Source organism: Equus quagga, chromosome 7 (genome assembly GCF_021613505.1).
Source record: "Equus quagga isolate Etosha38 chromosome 7, UCLA_HA_Equagga_1.0, whole genome shotgun sequence".
In the NCBI taxonomy this organism is placed as follows: Eukaryota; Metazoa; Chordata; class Mammalia; order Perissodactyla; family Equidae; genus Equus; species Equus quagga.
Genome location: NC_060273.1, coordinates 2,620,307 through 2,634,295, shown reverse-complemented (window position 1 = coordinate 2,634,295; position 13,989 = coordinate 2,620,307). Strand labels below are relative to the sequence as shown.

The following is a 13,989-nucleotide window of genomic DNA, read 5'->3' as shown; positions in this document are numbered from 1 at the left end:
AGGCACCGGAGTACAGAGCACAAAGTCGATTTATCTGGCTTTGCCACTTTTAGGGCCTTGGACAAGTCATTCAACCATTAGAGTCTCGGTTCCTCTGCTGAAGGATGGGGATTGTGATAGCTCCTGGGGAATCCAAGAGGTATGCGGCATGGTTGGCAGAGTGCCAGTACACGGTAAGTGATGCGAGGGCTGGGGCTGGGGAGGGAAGCCCTGAGGGTCTTGCCAAGGATGTGGAAGAGGCCAGGGTCCCTGTGCCCAGGAGCAGTGAGAGGGCCCAGGCCTGAGGACAAGGAGAGGAGGTGTCAGCCCCACCCCAGGGCAAGCTCAGAAACTTGGGCTGGAGCTGCAATCTCCTTCCCTCTCCTGAGTGTCTGAGGACTTTGACCCCAAGAGCCAGCCCGGAAGTGGCAGTGGGAGCGCAAGATGGAGCTGGTCCTCACCACCGCCCTGCTCTCCCTCCTCCCAGGAGCCCTTCAGGGGAGCCCCCCGGCTCTCCCATCCAACTTTTCCCGGACGGATGACAGTGTGATAAACTGGGACTCAGGTAGGACAAATATCATGGTACCGCCGGAGAGAGAGCCGGGGTTTTGGGGGGCAGATAAAGAGGGGAGTGTAATAAAGACAGGTGCCCCGCTCCTTATAGCCTTGTACTTGGATGGGTCCCCTAAGGAACCCAGACATCGGGGGGCCGGCATCTACTCCCCCAGAACTCAGCGCCTTCACAGCTCCCACCCAAACCCACCCGCCAGGCACATTCTGTGTTGCGTGGCCCTGCAGCAGCATCAGATTCTCCCCAGGTGCCCAGCCGGGCCGCTCCCACCTTCCCTCTCTCACCACGCTTGGCTGAGCAATCCAGGCCCCCGGTCCCCACCTCCCCCAGCTCAGCTGCTGTGCACCCCCCAGGGTGGTCAAGTTCTCCCATCAAGGAGAGGGACGTGCCTTGCTGAGCCTGAGAAGAGGGCCCACGAGAGGCAGGGAGAAAGGAGGGCGGGTCTGCAGGGTTAGGGGAACCAACAGGGGACCTTGGTAACCTGGCCCGTGGACCTACCCCACAGTGTGTGGACGCCCACGAGTGTCAGGCCGCATTGTATCAGGGGAAGATGCCCAACCGGGTGAGTGGCCGTGGCAGGTCAGCCTGCGGGAGCATGGACAGCATGTGTGTGGGGGCTCCCTGATCGCCAAGGACTGGGTGCTGACTGCTGCCCACTGCTTTGACCAGTGAGTATCTGTCGGGGCACGAGTGTGAGCTGGGGCCAGCCAGCACCTACCCTTCACCCCTCCCTGACACCCTCCCTTCCTCATTTGAACAGGAGCCTCCTGCCCACCTGGGCAGAAGACGGACAGGGGGTGTGTCCTCCAGGGTCTCACTTGTCTACCCAGGATGGCCCCAGTTCTGGGGCTGGGCATGGTGTGGAGAGAATGGGGGAGGAGACAGTCCCAGTGCCAGTCCTCCCATTGTCCACCTCCCAAGAAATGATTCATTTCCCAGAAACCAAAAGCTCCTAAATCAGAACGTCTCTTGAGAATCCGAGGCCTCAAGTCCACTGCTCACTAGCTGGGCGGCCTTTGGACAGGTGACTTCACCTCCCAAGCCTGTTGCTCACCCGCCAAATGGAGGGAGTAGCAGGCGCCTTGCAGGGCTCCCACTGGGATGTGCTCAGCTCATAAAGAGTTTCGTCCGTAATGTTAGTTCCCTGGAATCAAGATTGCCCTTAGCCCCGTCCGTGGGGCCTAGGCATAGCCTTCCCGACCCCTTGACTTATCCGCCCCCCCAGGAAACAGCTGCTGTCTGCCTACATGGTGCTCCTGGGGTCCATCTCCTCCTACCCCCAGGTCGACGAGCCCCGAGAGTTCCGAGAAGTGGCCCAGTTCATCATCCACCCAAACTACTTGGAGGAAAACAACAGGGCTGACATCGCCCTAGTACAGCTGTCCTCACCCGTCAACTTCAGCAGCCTCATCCTTCCAGTCTGCCTCCCCAGTACTGGAGACCCCCTAGGTCACGGCACGTGGTGCTGGGTCACCGGCTGGGGGAATGTTGGCGTAAATCTACGTAAGGACGTCTACAGCTGGTGGTGGGGTGGGGGTAGGTGGGGGTGACTCAGTGGGGGCCAGTTCTGACACCCTACCTGGGGCCAGCTGCACAGCCACTACCCTCAAACAGGATGGAGGTGGAGCCCACAAACACTGGTACAGCCACAGCAGGGGGAGCCACTGAAATACTGCCATGACAGTGCAGAAGCAGCCTGCCACCCCAGACCCTCCTTTGGGCTCCCAGCATCCAAGAACCAAAGCATTAATGCCAGACCCACAGAGGGCTCCGGGATGCTGGCCCAACCTGGGGCCCAGACCATGCCACAGGCTAGTACCTGTGCCGTTAACGCTGTTAGAGAATTCACACATCACCCCTGCCCTCATGGGGTGGGGTCCGCAGCCTGGCCTCAGTCCTGGCTGGGTGACCACCAGCCTTGCTGGAGCATGGTTTCCTCCTCCGGCAAGAGAAGATCTCAAAAGTGCCAACCTCATGGGGTCAAGGTGAGGATTACATGGAATGATGAATTTCAGGCACTGCCAATAGGGCTGGGCAGTGCATCAGCCACTGTCATCATCATCGTGCTTGTATTATCCCTTCCTATCAGGGTCCTGGGGCCGCCATAACAAAGGACCACAGACTGGGTGGCTTAAGACAACAGAAACGTCTTCTCTCCCCGTTCAGGAGGCCACAAGTCTGAACTCAAGCTGTCGGCAGGGCCATGCTCCCTCTGAAGGCCCCAGGAGGGAACCCTTCCTTGTCTCTTCCAGCTTCTGGTGGCTCCTGGCAATGCTTGGTGTTCCTTGGCTGGTGGCTGCATCACTCTGGTCCCTGCCTCCGTCTTCACACAGCCTTCTCCCTGTTGTCTCCGTGTCTTCTCCTTTTCTGTCTCTTATAAGGACACTCTCTCCCTAATCCAGTACGATCTCGTCTTAACTAATTACATCTGCAAAGTGTCTATTTCCAAATAAGGTCACATTCTGAGGCTCTGGGTGGACGTGAATTTTTGAGGGCCATGATTCAACCCACGTTTGACTTGGGCCTTGGGCAGCCAAGAAGCATAAGGGGTCAGTTGGTGGGAGTGACTTGACCACAGTCCACGGCCTGAATTGGCTCCTGAAACCAGGTGTCGGCTCTTGCCCCTCACCCTGCTGCGTGTCCATCCTACCGCATTCCCCGGGCGCTGGGAGGGATCCTCCAGGCATGCCCAGCCAGGGAAGGGAGGGAACAGTTCTTCTGGCATTTTGAATGTTAAACACAGGTCCACCTTGCCATCTGGGCCTGTTCGTTGGGGTTTCATGAGGGCAAACACAGGCCCCTCTTCCTCGGGAACGAGAGGAGCGACATGCAGAAACGCCTTTGTGTCATTGGTCCACCGGAGTGTGGGCGAGTAGGGACAAGCCAGCTGAGAGCCAGGAGGCAACTGGCTCCCCTCTGAGCTCCGCTCTCTGCTCCCCACCACAGCACTCCCTCCTCCCTTCACCCTGAAGGAGCTGCAGGTGCCCCTCATTGATGCCCAGACCTGTGACACGTACTACCATGAGAATTCCGGGATCCCCACTGAGGAGCCCATCATCCTGGAGGACATGCTGTGTGCCGGCTTCGAGAGTGGCCAGAAGGATGCCTGTGGGGTGAGCAAGCACGCCCGGTTGGGGCTGGGTCTCCCACTGCCCGTCACCACTGGGGACCCCCCCAGGGCAGAGGAGAGCAACATTGTTTTAGATACAAGCATCAATTCGAAAAGAAAAAAATGTTCCTGGACCCTGCCTCTCTTTCTAAGATTATATAAATATTGTCAGAACACGCAATACCCACAGATGTGCTTCTGCAAACTGGGACCATACTCCTGTCCCTAAGACTTTTCCTTTGGGGCCAGAAGCTTCTTTTTTCTTTCCAAAAAACAACACTGAGAACCTTTGAACAAATTTTCCTGAGGAGCAGGTCCCTTCTGGGCTGGGTTGGCCTTGTCTTTCCCTGTCTGCTCTTATAAGCAAAACACACTTTATCTCACCTCGCCTCTTAGTATTGCTTCGTCTCAAACAGATTTTTTTTTCATCCAAAACGAAGCAAACAGCATTCTTAGCAACACAGAAGTGCTCCTCAGAGCCCCTCCTCTGAAATATAGTTTTATTTAGAGAATAGAGTGTTCCCATTGTACTGCTTGTCCCACCTGCCAGGAATTTCGCCCCTAATTCCCAGACCAGTCACTCCTGCCGCCTTCCAGAAACATCTCATCCATCGATCCTCTGTCCGCTAGACCTGGCCAGCAGACCTCGAGGGAAGTTGGTGGGACTGGGCGGCCCTATGAACCTCAATCTCCCCCGTGTGTAAAGAGGGCAGCTACATTTCTGGACTGTTTTTCTCTCCAGGGTGACTCCGGAGGCCCCCTGGTCTGTGACGTTGATGGCATCTGGATCCAGGCAGGGGTGGTGACCTGGGGGTCTGACTGTGGCCTCCCCAAGAAGCCAGGTGTTTACGCCAGTGTCAGCTTCTACTCCTCATGGATTGCCAGCACAATCGGGAGCTCAGCCCCAGAACTCAGAAATTTCTCTCCAAGCCTGGCTGGGATCTTCCTCTCTGCCCTGTTGTTGCTTCTGGGACCACTAGGGGGCACCCCCGTCTCCCTGGCGCTTGCCTAACCCGGCAGCCAGCCCTGTGGCCTTAGTCCCTGCCTTCCAAACGCATCCCTCTCTCCGCTCCCTGCCAGGAGGGCAGGAGGCGGCTTCCTGCAGGGACCGCTTCCCCAAGCTCTCCCTGGTCAGCCTCTCACGTGTCCCCCACGGGCCCTAAGTTGCCCTCTCGCCCTCCCTGACGCCTTGGGAACCCCCACAGACAAAGCCTGCTGTTTCCCGCTCCTTGGCCACCGTTCAGAGCTGAGTCTCCAGGTGCCCCCACGCTCAGGGATTCCTTTGGGAGTTTCTGAGACTCTTGGAAGTGGGTGTCCAGCCTCTGGTGTTGGGCTGGTGCCTTTGCAGGTGTGTCTGTCTGAGAGGCAATAAAGATGAGTTGGCAGAAGGGCATTCCTCCCTGTGCCTCAGGGACCCCAGAGGTGTCATGTGAAAGAACTCCTGTGTGTGGGAGCTTTACCCTTAGGATGTCACTGGATGCTCACAGCAGCCCTGCGAGGAGCACATTACTATTATCTCCATCTTTCAGACAGGGAAACTGAGGGCTGCAAGCTCCAGGGCTTGCCGGAGCCCACTCTCCCCAGCAGCCCTGTCCCTAAGCTCAGGGGATGGCAGAGCAACATGTCCTGGGGGTCCTGGGGTGATGGCAGGGCTGGGTGTGAATCCCAGGGTCATGGCAGGGCTGGGGGTGAGTCCCAAGGTCGTGGCAGGGCTGGGGGTGAATCCCAGGGTCATGGCAGGGCTGGGGGTGAGTCCCAAGGTCATGGCAGGGCTGGGGGTGAATCCCAGGGTCATGGCAGGTCTGAGTGTGAGTCCCAAGGTCATGGAAGGGCTGGGTGTGAGTCCCAGGGTCATGGCAGGGCTGGGGGTGAGTCCCAGGGTCATGGGCTGGACTGGGGGTGAATCCACATCGCTGCGACATGAAGGGCAAAGGCTGGGGCCAGGCTGAGCTTGTTTTCCATCTCTCTCCCTCTTCCCAGCCCCAGTCTCTGGGGGAAGCCTGGGAACTGGCTGGAAATGTGTAAGCCGGCAGCTGAGGAGGGAGCACAGGCCTGGGACCTCAGGCAGGGGCAAGGGTGTGAGTGGGGGCCCCTGTGGGCCACTATGCAGAGGAGATGGGAGGGAGGAAGGAAGGGCAGGCTGAGCCCCTTTGGGTGGGAGCCTCAGCCTCTGTCCTGGGACACTCCTGGCCTGTGCCTGGCTCTCCCACCCACACCGAGCCCAGTGGCCACACATTTCAACAGCTCCCTCTGCCCTCAGGCAGCATGCCAAGGACTTTCCACCTTTTGTAGCTCCCACCTGTCCCTTGCAGATCACTCTCCAGGACTTTCTCCACAGTGTCCTCTGCCCTTGATGCCGAGCTCACCTGAACCTAGGCACCCCTCCCTGGAGCCTTCTCTGGATGCAGGGGGCCCACGTATCCTGCTGTCTGCCTCCAGGGCTGTCGCCTGATGGCCAGACAGCCTGGGAGGCACTCCTGGTCCCTGGGACTAGCCAGGGTGAGGGGCAGCTGGGTGGAAATAGAGAATAGCCTTGCAGGTAGGATGGCGGGGGGGCGGGTGGCTAGGGACAGCCACAGGCCCCTGGACCTGGGCGTTACAGCGGACGGACCCTGGAGGAAATGAGCCTGCACTCGGTCTCCAAGATCGTCCCGCATCCCGACTACAGCTGTGGGCTGACCACCAGTGACATCACTGCGGTCACCATGCACTCAAGGCCCCCGACACTGCCCGTATCTGACATGTGTGCTCTGGGACGCCGTGCTAGGGAACCAGCTGGGCTGCTCCAGGGAGGAGTGTGAGCCCCTCTTCCCTCGCCCAGGAGACCCCTCCTGCACATGCAACCATGGAGGTGAACTCCAACTGCTGCCCACCTTCTCCAGGCTTCTCCTGTGGGGACATTGTGAGGTGGCAGCCAGGTGTGACAGCATGGATGAGGGAGGGAGGGCAGGACATGCTACCCCCTCACCTACCTGTAGGGGCCCCAGTGACCTCTGAGGGCCACCTTGAGCCTTGCAGACTCTGTCTCTGGATTCCAAAGAGCTGACATTCCCCAAGGGGCATCGAGGGGCCACCTGGAGAAGCCCATGGTCAGGGCCGCTCCTGGGCCACCAACCTCAGCAGGTGCCCCCTCCACAGCAGATGCCTTTATGACAGTGACGACTGGGAACCCCGAGCCAGAGCCCCTCCCCCCCCAGAACCTCTGCCAATCTGCATCCCTCTTTTTTCTCCTTCCTTTTCTCCCTCTGCCACACTTTCCTGTCATCCTCCATCAACCCTTCAATTCCACAAACATTCACCAAGCGTGTCACACAGTCCTTGGGGGCATCTGACAGCCACATGCGCAAATGACCAAACAAGATGATTTTGGATGTTTCCACGTTCTAGGGAGAAAATACAACATGGTAGTGAGACAGACAGTCAGCGGAAGTATATGGGGTTCACTTTAGATGGAAGAGGGCAGGGAAAGCCCTGCTGAGGAGGTGACGTGAGACTTGTGTTAGCCAAAATGTACAGCTTTACCACGCAAAGATAAGTTTGTGTTTTCTTCCCCAAAGCCCCAGCACATAGTTGTATATCCTCGTTATAAGTCCTTCTAGTGCCTCTGTGCGGGGTGCTGCCACAGCATGGCTTGACCAGGGGTGCTAGGTGCATGCCTGGAATTCGAACCGGCAAACCCTGGGCCGCCGAAGCGGAGCGCAAGAACTTAACCACTATGCCACTGGGTCGGCCCCTAAAGATAAGTTTTAAAGAAAAGAGAGGCTTTGTCAAAGGGTTTGCAAACCGGGGAAGTACACCTCAACCGGCAAGTTGATAGGTGAACCCCCTTCAGTCTTGGGGTGGCTGGTTTTTAAAGGCAGAGTGCAGAGCGTGCACGGTTAAGGCTGAGTCCGGTTCTGAGGCCAGTCCTTCCCCGCTAGAGTGGATCTCATGCCGGGGCTTTCTAAATGTCCTCACTGCAGGGCAGGACCACGGCACTGTTCTCTGGCCATGCGGTGACAGTCAAAGTTAAAATGTAATTTTTTTATTTCTGCCCATAGTCCAGCCTTGAGCAGGTCATGTTAACCATCATCTCGACTCTGGCCTCGTTTTCATCTCTTTCTTTTCTCTCTTGAATGCTGTGATGAAGCCCACCGTGTGACCATCTGGGAGGAGTCTGCAGGGAGAGGCGACCCCACGGCCGAAGCAAGCTTGGAGCTCACTAGGAAAGGACGGCAGGGGGAGGGGACAGGCAGGTGGTCAGAGTGGGGGAGAGCCAGAGGAAGGGGCTCTCAAGGACCGTGGGGAGTCCCAGGGTTTGCGGCTTAAGCGATCCCTAGGGCTACAGTGGAGAAGGGGCTCCCTAGGCCTCCCTCCCGAGCCAGGGGGGGTTTCTGGTGCTGCCTCCTGGACAATGAGCCACCCTTGGCCTTGACTGTAGGGAGTTCCCAGGAGACTGGCCAGTCACAAATGCTCAGGTGCTAAGGACTATGTCGGGGAAAACTCATCCCCTTGCCATGCCCAGGGACCCAGTCCCTACCTAGCCCTGGCTTCCCTGGGACCCATGCTGCTCCTGACTCTGCCAGGCTGAGCCCACACCCACTGGCCCTCTCTCTGTAGGGTGACTTGGCGGGGCTCACGCCAGTGTGTGCAGTCAAGGAGGCTTGGTGACAGGCCGCCTGCATCCTCTGGAGAAGGTTCTGTAGTTACCAATGGCTTGGTGTCTCATGGGCATCTCCCTCAGCGTACTCTGGATCGAGGACATCATCTGGAGCCCTCTCTCCCTGCTCCAGGCGGGGACCCTGGCTCTGCCTGCCCCTGCTGCCAGCAGCTGATTCCCATGATAGTCACCACCCAGGCCCGTTGGGGTGACCCCAGGGCCAGGCCCAAGACCCAGGGTTCCCACAGAGTGGACACCTCCTGCGGGTTCCAGCCTGGCTCCCCTGCCTGGAGGGAGCCCCAGAAGCCAATGCTGGGAAACTCATCGCTCTGCGAACCCCACCCTGGACCTGGTTCAGGACACGCAGAGGGGCACCGAGCAGGCACGGTCCTCCTAGGACCCCTGTCTGGAGAGTCACTGCTCACAGTGACACTGAGATGGACAGCCTAGCGGTGTCTCTCTCCCATTTTGGCAATTTCCTTCCCCCTAAAACCCCGGGCAAAAAAGTTTGTGAAAGGCCAATTCAACTTTCACGATTTAATCTGGAGGAGGGTGATGAGAGGGGCTAGGCCTGCGGCCAAGGGGCAGCCAGGGCAGGCGGGGACCAGCAGGGAGGACAAAACCCAAGGCCTGCATTTCCCCCAGGAAGTCCTGCAAGGGAACCTCTCTTCCCGCCTCAGCCCACAGTGCTAGGCCTCCAGTGGGCACTCAAGGACTCGTTATCGTACCTTTGGAAGGCCTGGCTGTGGGCCACGTCCTTGAGCCTTCTTGGAGGAAGGAGTGGGTAGAAAAGGAGGCAGCCAGAACCCCAGGGTTGCAGACAAGAAAGGGATTGTGGGGGCGCGCTGCTTCCCGGGCCACATCAAGGGGCGTGGTTGGGGGACCCAGCCCCAGCACGAGCTCAAAGCTGGGGCACTGTGAGGTATCATGTTCCCAAACAGCTCTCTCACCCGGAGAGGTCAAGGGGGCAGACGGTGGGGGCCAAGGTTCCTGTCGCTCTTTCTCCCCCAGGGGGCGCCCCGCCGGGCCCTGGAGCAGGCGGAAGCAGACGGGGTGCCAAGCGGCTGCCCGAGAGGAGGCCATGGACGTCCGGCTCGGGGCGCTGCTGCTGACGCAGCTGTTGGTGGGAGTCGAACTCGGGAAGCGGGGTGAGCTCAGGCGGGAGCTGCCGGCCGACCCAGGGGTGATGGGGGAGGATGGGGCGCGTGGACACCCAGGGCAGCTGACCTTCTCGTCTCCCCTCAGGGTTGCAGGATCAGGACTTGCTGTTTCCAGGTAAGGCGCCCAGGACGCGCGCTTCCCTGCGTAAGGCACCTGGGCCGGAGCGCAAAGGGCGCCTCATCTTTTTCTCTCCCCGACTCCAGGTTTCGAGAACTCGTCGTTGCTCACATGTAACTGATGGGACCGTGGGGGAAAGGGGCGGGCACCTGCGGACCACGTGGGGAGGGCTCCCAGCGTCCCCTTCTCCGTGGGCTGACGACCCCAGCACGCGCGCGGTTTCCCGGAGAGCCCCTTCCCTTCGCGCACCCCAGTGGGCGAGGGCACGAGGGTGAGCCTGCCTCCTGCAGCTCAGCCACGTGTCTGACTGTCCATCCCAGGGCCCTGTGGCCAACGGAAGGTCCTGACACGCGTGATAGGTGGAAAGGACTCGAAGCTCGGGCGCTGGCCGTGGCAGGGCAGCCTGCGCCTATGGGGCTACCACCAGTGCGGAGCTACCCTGCTCAACCGCCGCTGGGTGCTCTCGGCCGCGCACTGCTTCCAAACGTGAGTCCGGGGGCCCGTGGCCCGCTGACCCGGGGTCCTGGGTCTGCACGGGGACCTCCTCGCAAGCCACACGCGGATGCGGCCCCCCTGTTCTCCTGAGCCCCAGACCGAGTCCCAGTCAGTTACATCCACACGAGTTCCCGTTAGTGCCCCTGGAAGGACCCGGTTCAGGTTCTTCCAGAACTTTCTTCCAGAACGTTCCCGTGCACATTGGTGTGTCGTGTTCTTTTCTTTTCTCTCTTGTCTTCTCTTCTCCCCAAATGACACCACCAGCCTTCCCTTTCCTCACCCCACCCCCCGTGGAGGTGTCCCAGGGGTGGGAGGAATGAGCTGAGCCGGGTAAGTGCTGGGCACAGAGCCTGGCCTGGGCTGACAGCCGCCTCGGAAGCTGTTCTGACTCCACCCTGCTGAGTGTCCCACTTTGGCACCCGTGCATCTGCTCCTTCTTTCCTTAGGTGGGCTGGGGAGGAGAGGGGCTGGTTGAGTGACTGGCCAGATGAGAGGCAGAGGGAGGCACCCCTCCCCTCCCACCCCCAGGGTCTGGGACTTTGGTGGTGGCCTCTGTGGGCTCTCACCCTTTCTCCCCTGGACGCTTTGGCCCGTAAGAACTGTTGACGGCATCCCGCATGAGCCCCAGCAGCAGCCCCGGCAGTCTCACCTCATGGAGCCGGCCCGGGATGCTCAGGTGGCCCCTCTCTCCTCGCCTGCCAGGAACAACGATCCCTATGAGTGGACAGTCCAGTTTGGCGAGCTGTCTGCCGCGCCGTCTCTCTGGAACCTGCAGGCCTACCAGAACCGTTACCAAGTGCAGGAGATCGTTTTGAGTCCTTTATATCTGGGGACCTCAGCCTACGACATCGCCCTGTTGAAGCTGTCCTCCTCTGTCACCTACAATAAGCACATCCAGCCCATCTGTGTCCAGGCCTCCTCCTCCGAGTTCCAGAACCGGACTGACTGCTGGGTGACCGGCTGGGGGGACATCACAGAAGAACACAGTGAGGCTGGGGACAGACGGGGCTGGGGCAGGGGAGGGTGGCATTGTCCTTGTCCCCATTCGGCCGCACCAGCCACAGCAGCCCCCACCTTGGTCCCTGTACAGCTGGGCCCGCGTTTGGCCTGCTCAGCATTCTCTCCTCTCCTGCTTCCTTCTGCTCCCCCTGAGAGGGCAGCACCTCTGTACCCCACCGAGTTCCTCTCCCTTCCAGAGACTGTGAGCCGGAAGCCAGGGTGGGGAGGGGGGCCAGCTTGGCTCGGCCTGCACCCGCCAGCCTGCAGGGGTGTTGGGGGTCATGGGGGCCTGTCAGAAAGGCCTCAGGGGTTGACTTGGCCCTGCATTCCTTCCACCTCGCCCTGGATGCTCCCCACCCCCGGCCATCCTGCCTCCCTACCCTGGCTCCTCCATCCCTTCTGCATGTGCCTGTGGTGGCCTCTCTTCTGGGGTGCTGAGCCTGCTTCTCTGTCCTCGCAATTTCAAGCCATCCTCCACCCTCGGCTCCCCATTAAATCTGCGGGTCCTTGGCAGGTGTGAGCTGCCACCTGCTCATCTCTCACCTTGAGACCCTGAAACGCTGGGCACAGCCTCCCCAGAGGTGCCCTGGGGGCTCTAGCCCCACAGTTGGATGTGATCCCTGGGCCTGGATGCCTCTCCCCCTGCTCCCTGGCCTGGCTCTTCCTGCCTCTCCCTCAATAGCAGTAGTAACGACAGAGAAAGCTCCCGGCCAGCATGCTGTGTGCCCGGCGCTGCTCTAGGCTCTAGGGACGCAGGAGTGAGCAAGGCAAGGTTTCTCTTGCTCTTCCTTCTGGAGCTTACCTACGAGTGAGGCTGGGACGTCTTTATACCTACTTAATAGACGAGGAAACTGAGAGGAATGGGACTTGCCCAGGGCCCCAGAAGAATTCAGTGGAGAAGCCAGGGCTCACTGGCCCAGAGAGGGTGATGTGTCCCTAAGGGTCACACAGCAGAATTGGCAGAGGGGACAGAGCAGTCAACACTAGGCCTGCGCCCTCTAGAGTTGGGGTCCTTTCCCTTCCCCTAGAAGGAGCTGGATGAGGCGCCCCTGCCGCAGACCCCTGTGCCCAAAGGCCTGAGTGGGTGTGAGCCAGTGGGCCCAGCCAAGCAGGCTCTGCCCCCTCCCTCCCTGACCCAAGGTTGGCAGGTGGGCACATGCAACCCCAGGCTGCATCCTCCTTCTCATAGGTAGGAGGCACCTTCTGGAGCCCCCCAGCCTGGAGTAACCTTAGATCTGCCATGTGCTAACTGGGAGGCCTCAGGCAAGGCACGTCAGCTAACTGCGCCTCAGCCTCCCCATCTGTAAAGTGGGGCGATAAGAGCTCCCACCTCAAGGGGTGGTTCCGAGGGTTAAAAGCGTTCCTACAAGAGGCCTTGGCAGAGTGCCCGGCAGACAGTAGGCTCCGTCTCCATGTCAGCTTTCTGTGTCATTGTCCCCGTCCTCTGCAGGATGAGGTGGTGATTGAGACCCAGACTTAGGGAGCTGACAGGCCTGGGCTCACGAAGGTGCCGGCGCTTCCCTGGCGCTTTGCCGGGGCTGAGGGAGGGCCGTCCTCCCGGGTCTCTCCTTCCCTGAAAGCTGGTCATGACGGCGCTGCATCCCGGGGTCAGCAGGAGCCGTAAGGGAGCAGCATGAAGCTCTTGGTGCAGGCCCCGGGGTGCACCCTGCTCAGGCGCCTGGGTGTCACAGCTGGACTGTATTAATCCTAAACCATCTCAGTCCCTCCCCCTGGGCGTGCTAAGGTCCCTGCCCACTGGCTTGGATGGGGGCTGTCATCCCCATGCTACAGTGGGGAACCCAGCTCCCAGGGAGGAGCTATAAGAGCCAGTCCATCCACTGGGTCTTTCTGTGAGATTGCTCATCACCCACGATGTGCTGGCTGTTGGCTGAAGCTGGGGACTCATCAAGAGCCATGGCCCCGGCCCTGTGGGTGCCCCAGGGACACCCCCGCCCCCCGGAGCCTATGCCATTCCTCCCAACCAGATGGCAGAGGAGGGGCTCAGGAGGCCATCTTTCTCTGTCCCTCAACTCCTCGGCAGTGCTGCCAGCTCCCTACATCCTCCAGGAGGTGCAGGTCGACATCATAAACACCACCATGTGCAACTACCTCTACGAGCAGCCTGCTTTCCGCCTTGACATCTGGGGAGATATGGTCTGTGCTGGTGATCCCGAAGGCGGCAAGGATGCCTGCTTCGTGAGTGTCCTTCCCACCCCAGTCAGGGGCTTCTGGGCTCAGCATCCCACCACCTGGCCCCAGGCCCGAGAGCAGCCTGTGCCCCTGTACCTCGTTTGGTCCTCGTGGTGCCCCTGGGAGCTGGAGACCATTGCCCCTTTACAGATGCAGCAACTGAGGCTTGGCTGCTTCCAGGGGAGGAGTGGGATTTTCACTTGGTCTGCCTAGCCCCACTGCCCCTCTGCTAACCCCTCCCGCTCTGTCCTGGTCTGGGCTTACCTATGCTGCTCCCCAGGGTGACTCAGGTGGACCCTTGGCCTGTGAGGAGAATGGCATGTGGATTCAGGTTGGAATCGTGAGCTGGGGAGTGGGCTGTGGGAGACCCAACAGGCCCGGTGTCTACACCAACGTCAGCACACACTTCAACTGGATCCAGAAGCTCATGGCCCGCAGTGGCATTCACAGGCCAGGCCCCTCCCCACCGCTGCTGCTCCTCGCTCTGCTCTGGGCTCCCCTGTCCGTATAGCCGGCCTGAGCACAACAGAGCATCTGAGAGTTGGGGCCATCTGCTGGGTCATGCCCAGTCCCCTTCTATCCTGTTTCTAATAAACACCTGTACGTTTCAATTTGATGCCGTGCAGAGCATCTGTGGACCTGAGTGGCCCGCTGGACAGCTCCCTCATGGTCGCCCATGTCCCGTCCATCCCAGTACCCATCCCTAACTCCTAAATCTTTCTCCACCAG

General features: G+C 59.9%; 2 protein-coding genes across 2 annotated transcripts; both read left to right on the top strand.

The window, feature by feature from the left end:
- The first annotated feature begins 414 nt into the window (after positions 1-414).
- On the top strand, positions 415-5,027 carry LOC124242952 (serine protease 33-like). Its single transcript, XM_046668418.1, has 5 exons — positions 415-544; positions 1,056-1,218; positions 1,776-2,053; positions 3,497-3,663; positions 4,402-5,027. Exons 1-5 carry the CDS (start codon positions 424-426, stop codon positions 4,669-4,671), a joined length of 999 nt encoding a protein of 332 aa, XP_046524374.1. The 5' UTR covers positions 415-423; the 3' UTR covers positions 4,672-5,027.
- Positions 5,028-6,280: 1,253 nt separating this feature from the next.
- Positions 6,281-13,771, top strand: LOC124241950 (testisin-like). The gene is made up of 7 exons (XM_046666347.1): positions 6,281-6,402; positions 9,310-9,446; positions 9,544-9,573; positions 9,897-10,062; positions 10,774-11,057; positions 13,112-13,266; positions 13,541-13,771. Exons 1-7 carry the CDS (start codon positions 6,281-6,283, stop codon positions 13,769-13,771), a joined length of 1,125 nt encoding a protein of 374 aa, XP_046522303.1.
- Positions 13,772-13,989: the final 218 nt, after the last annotated feature.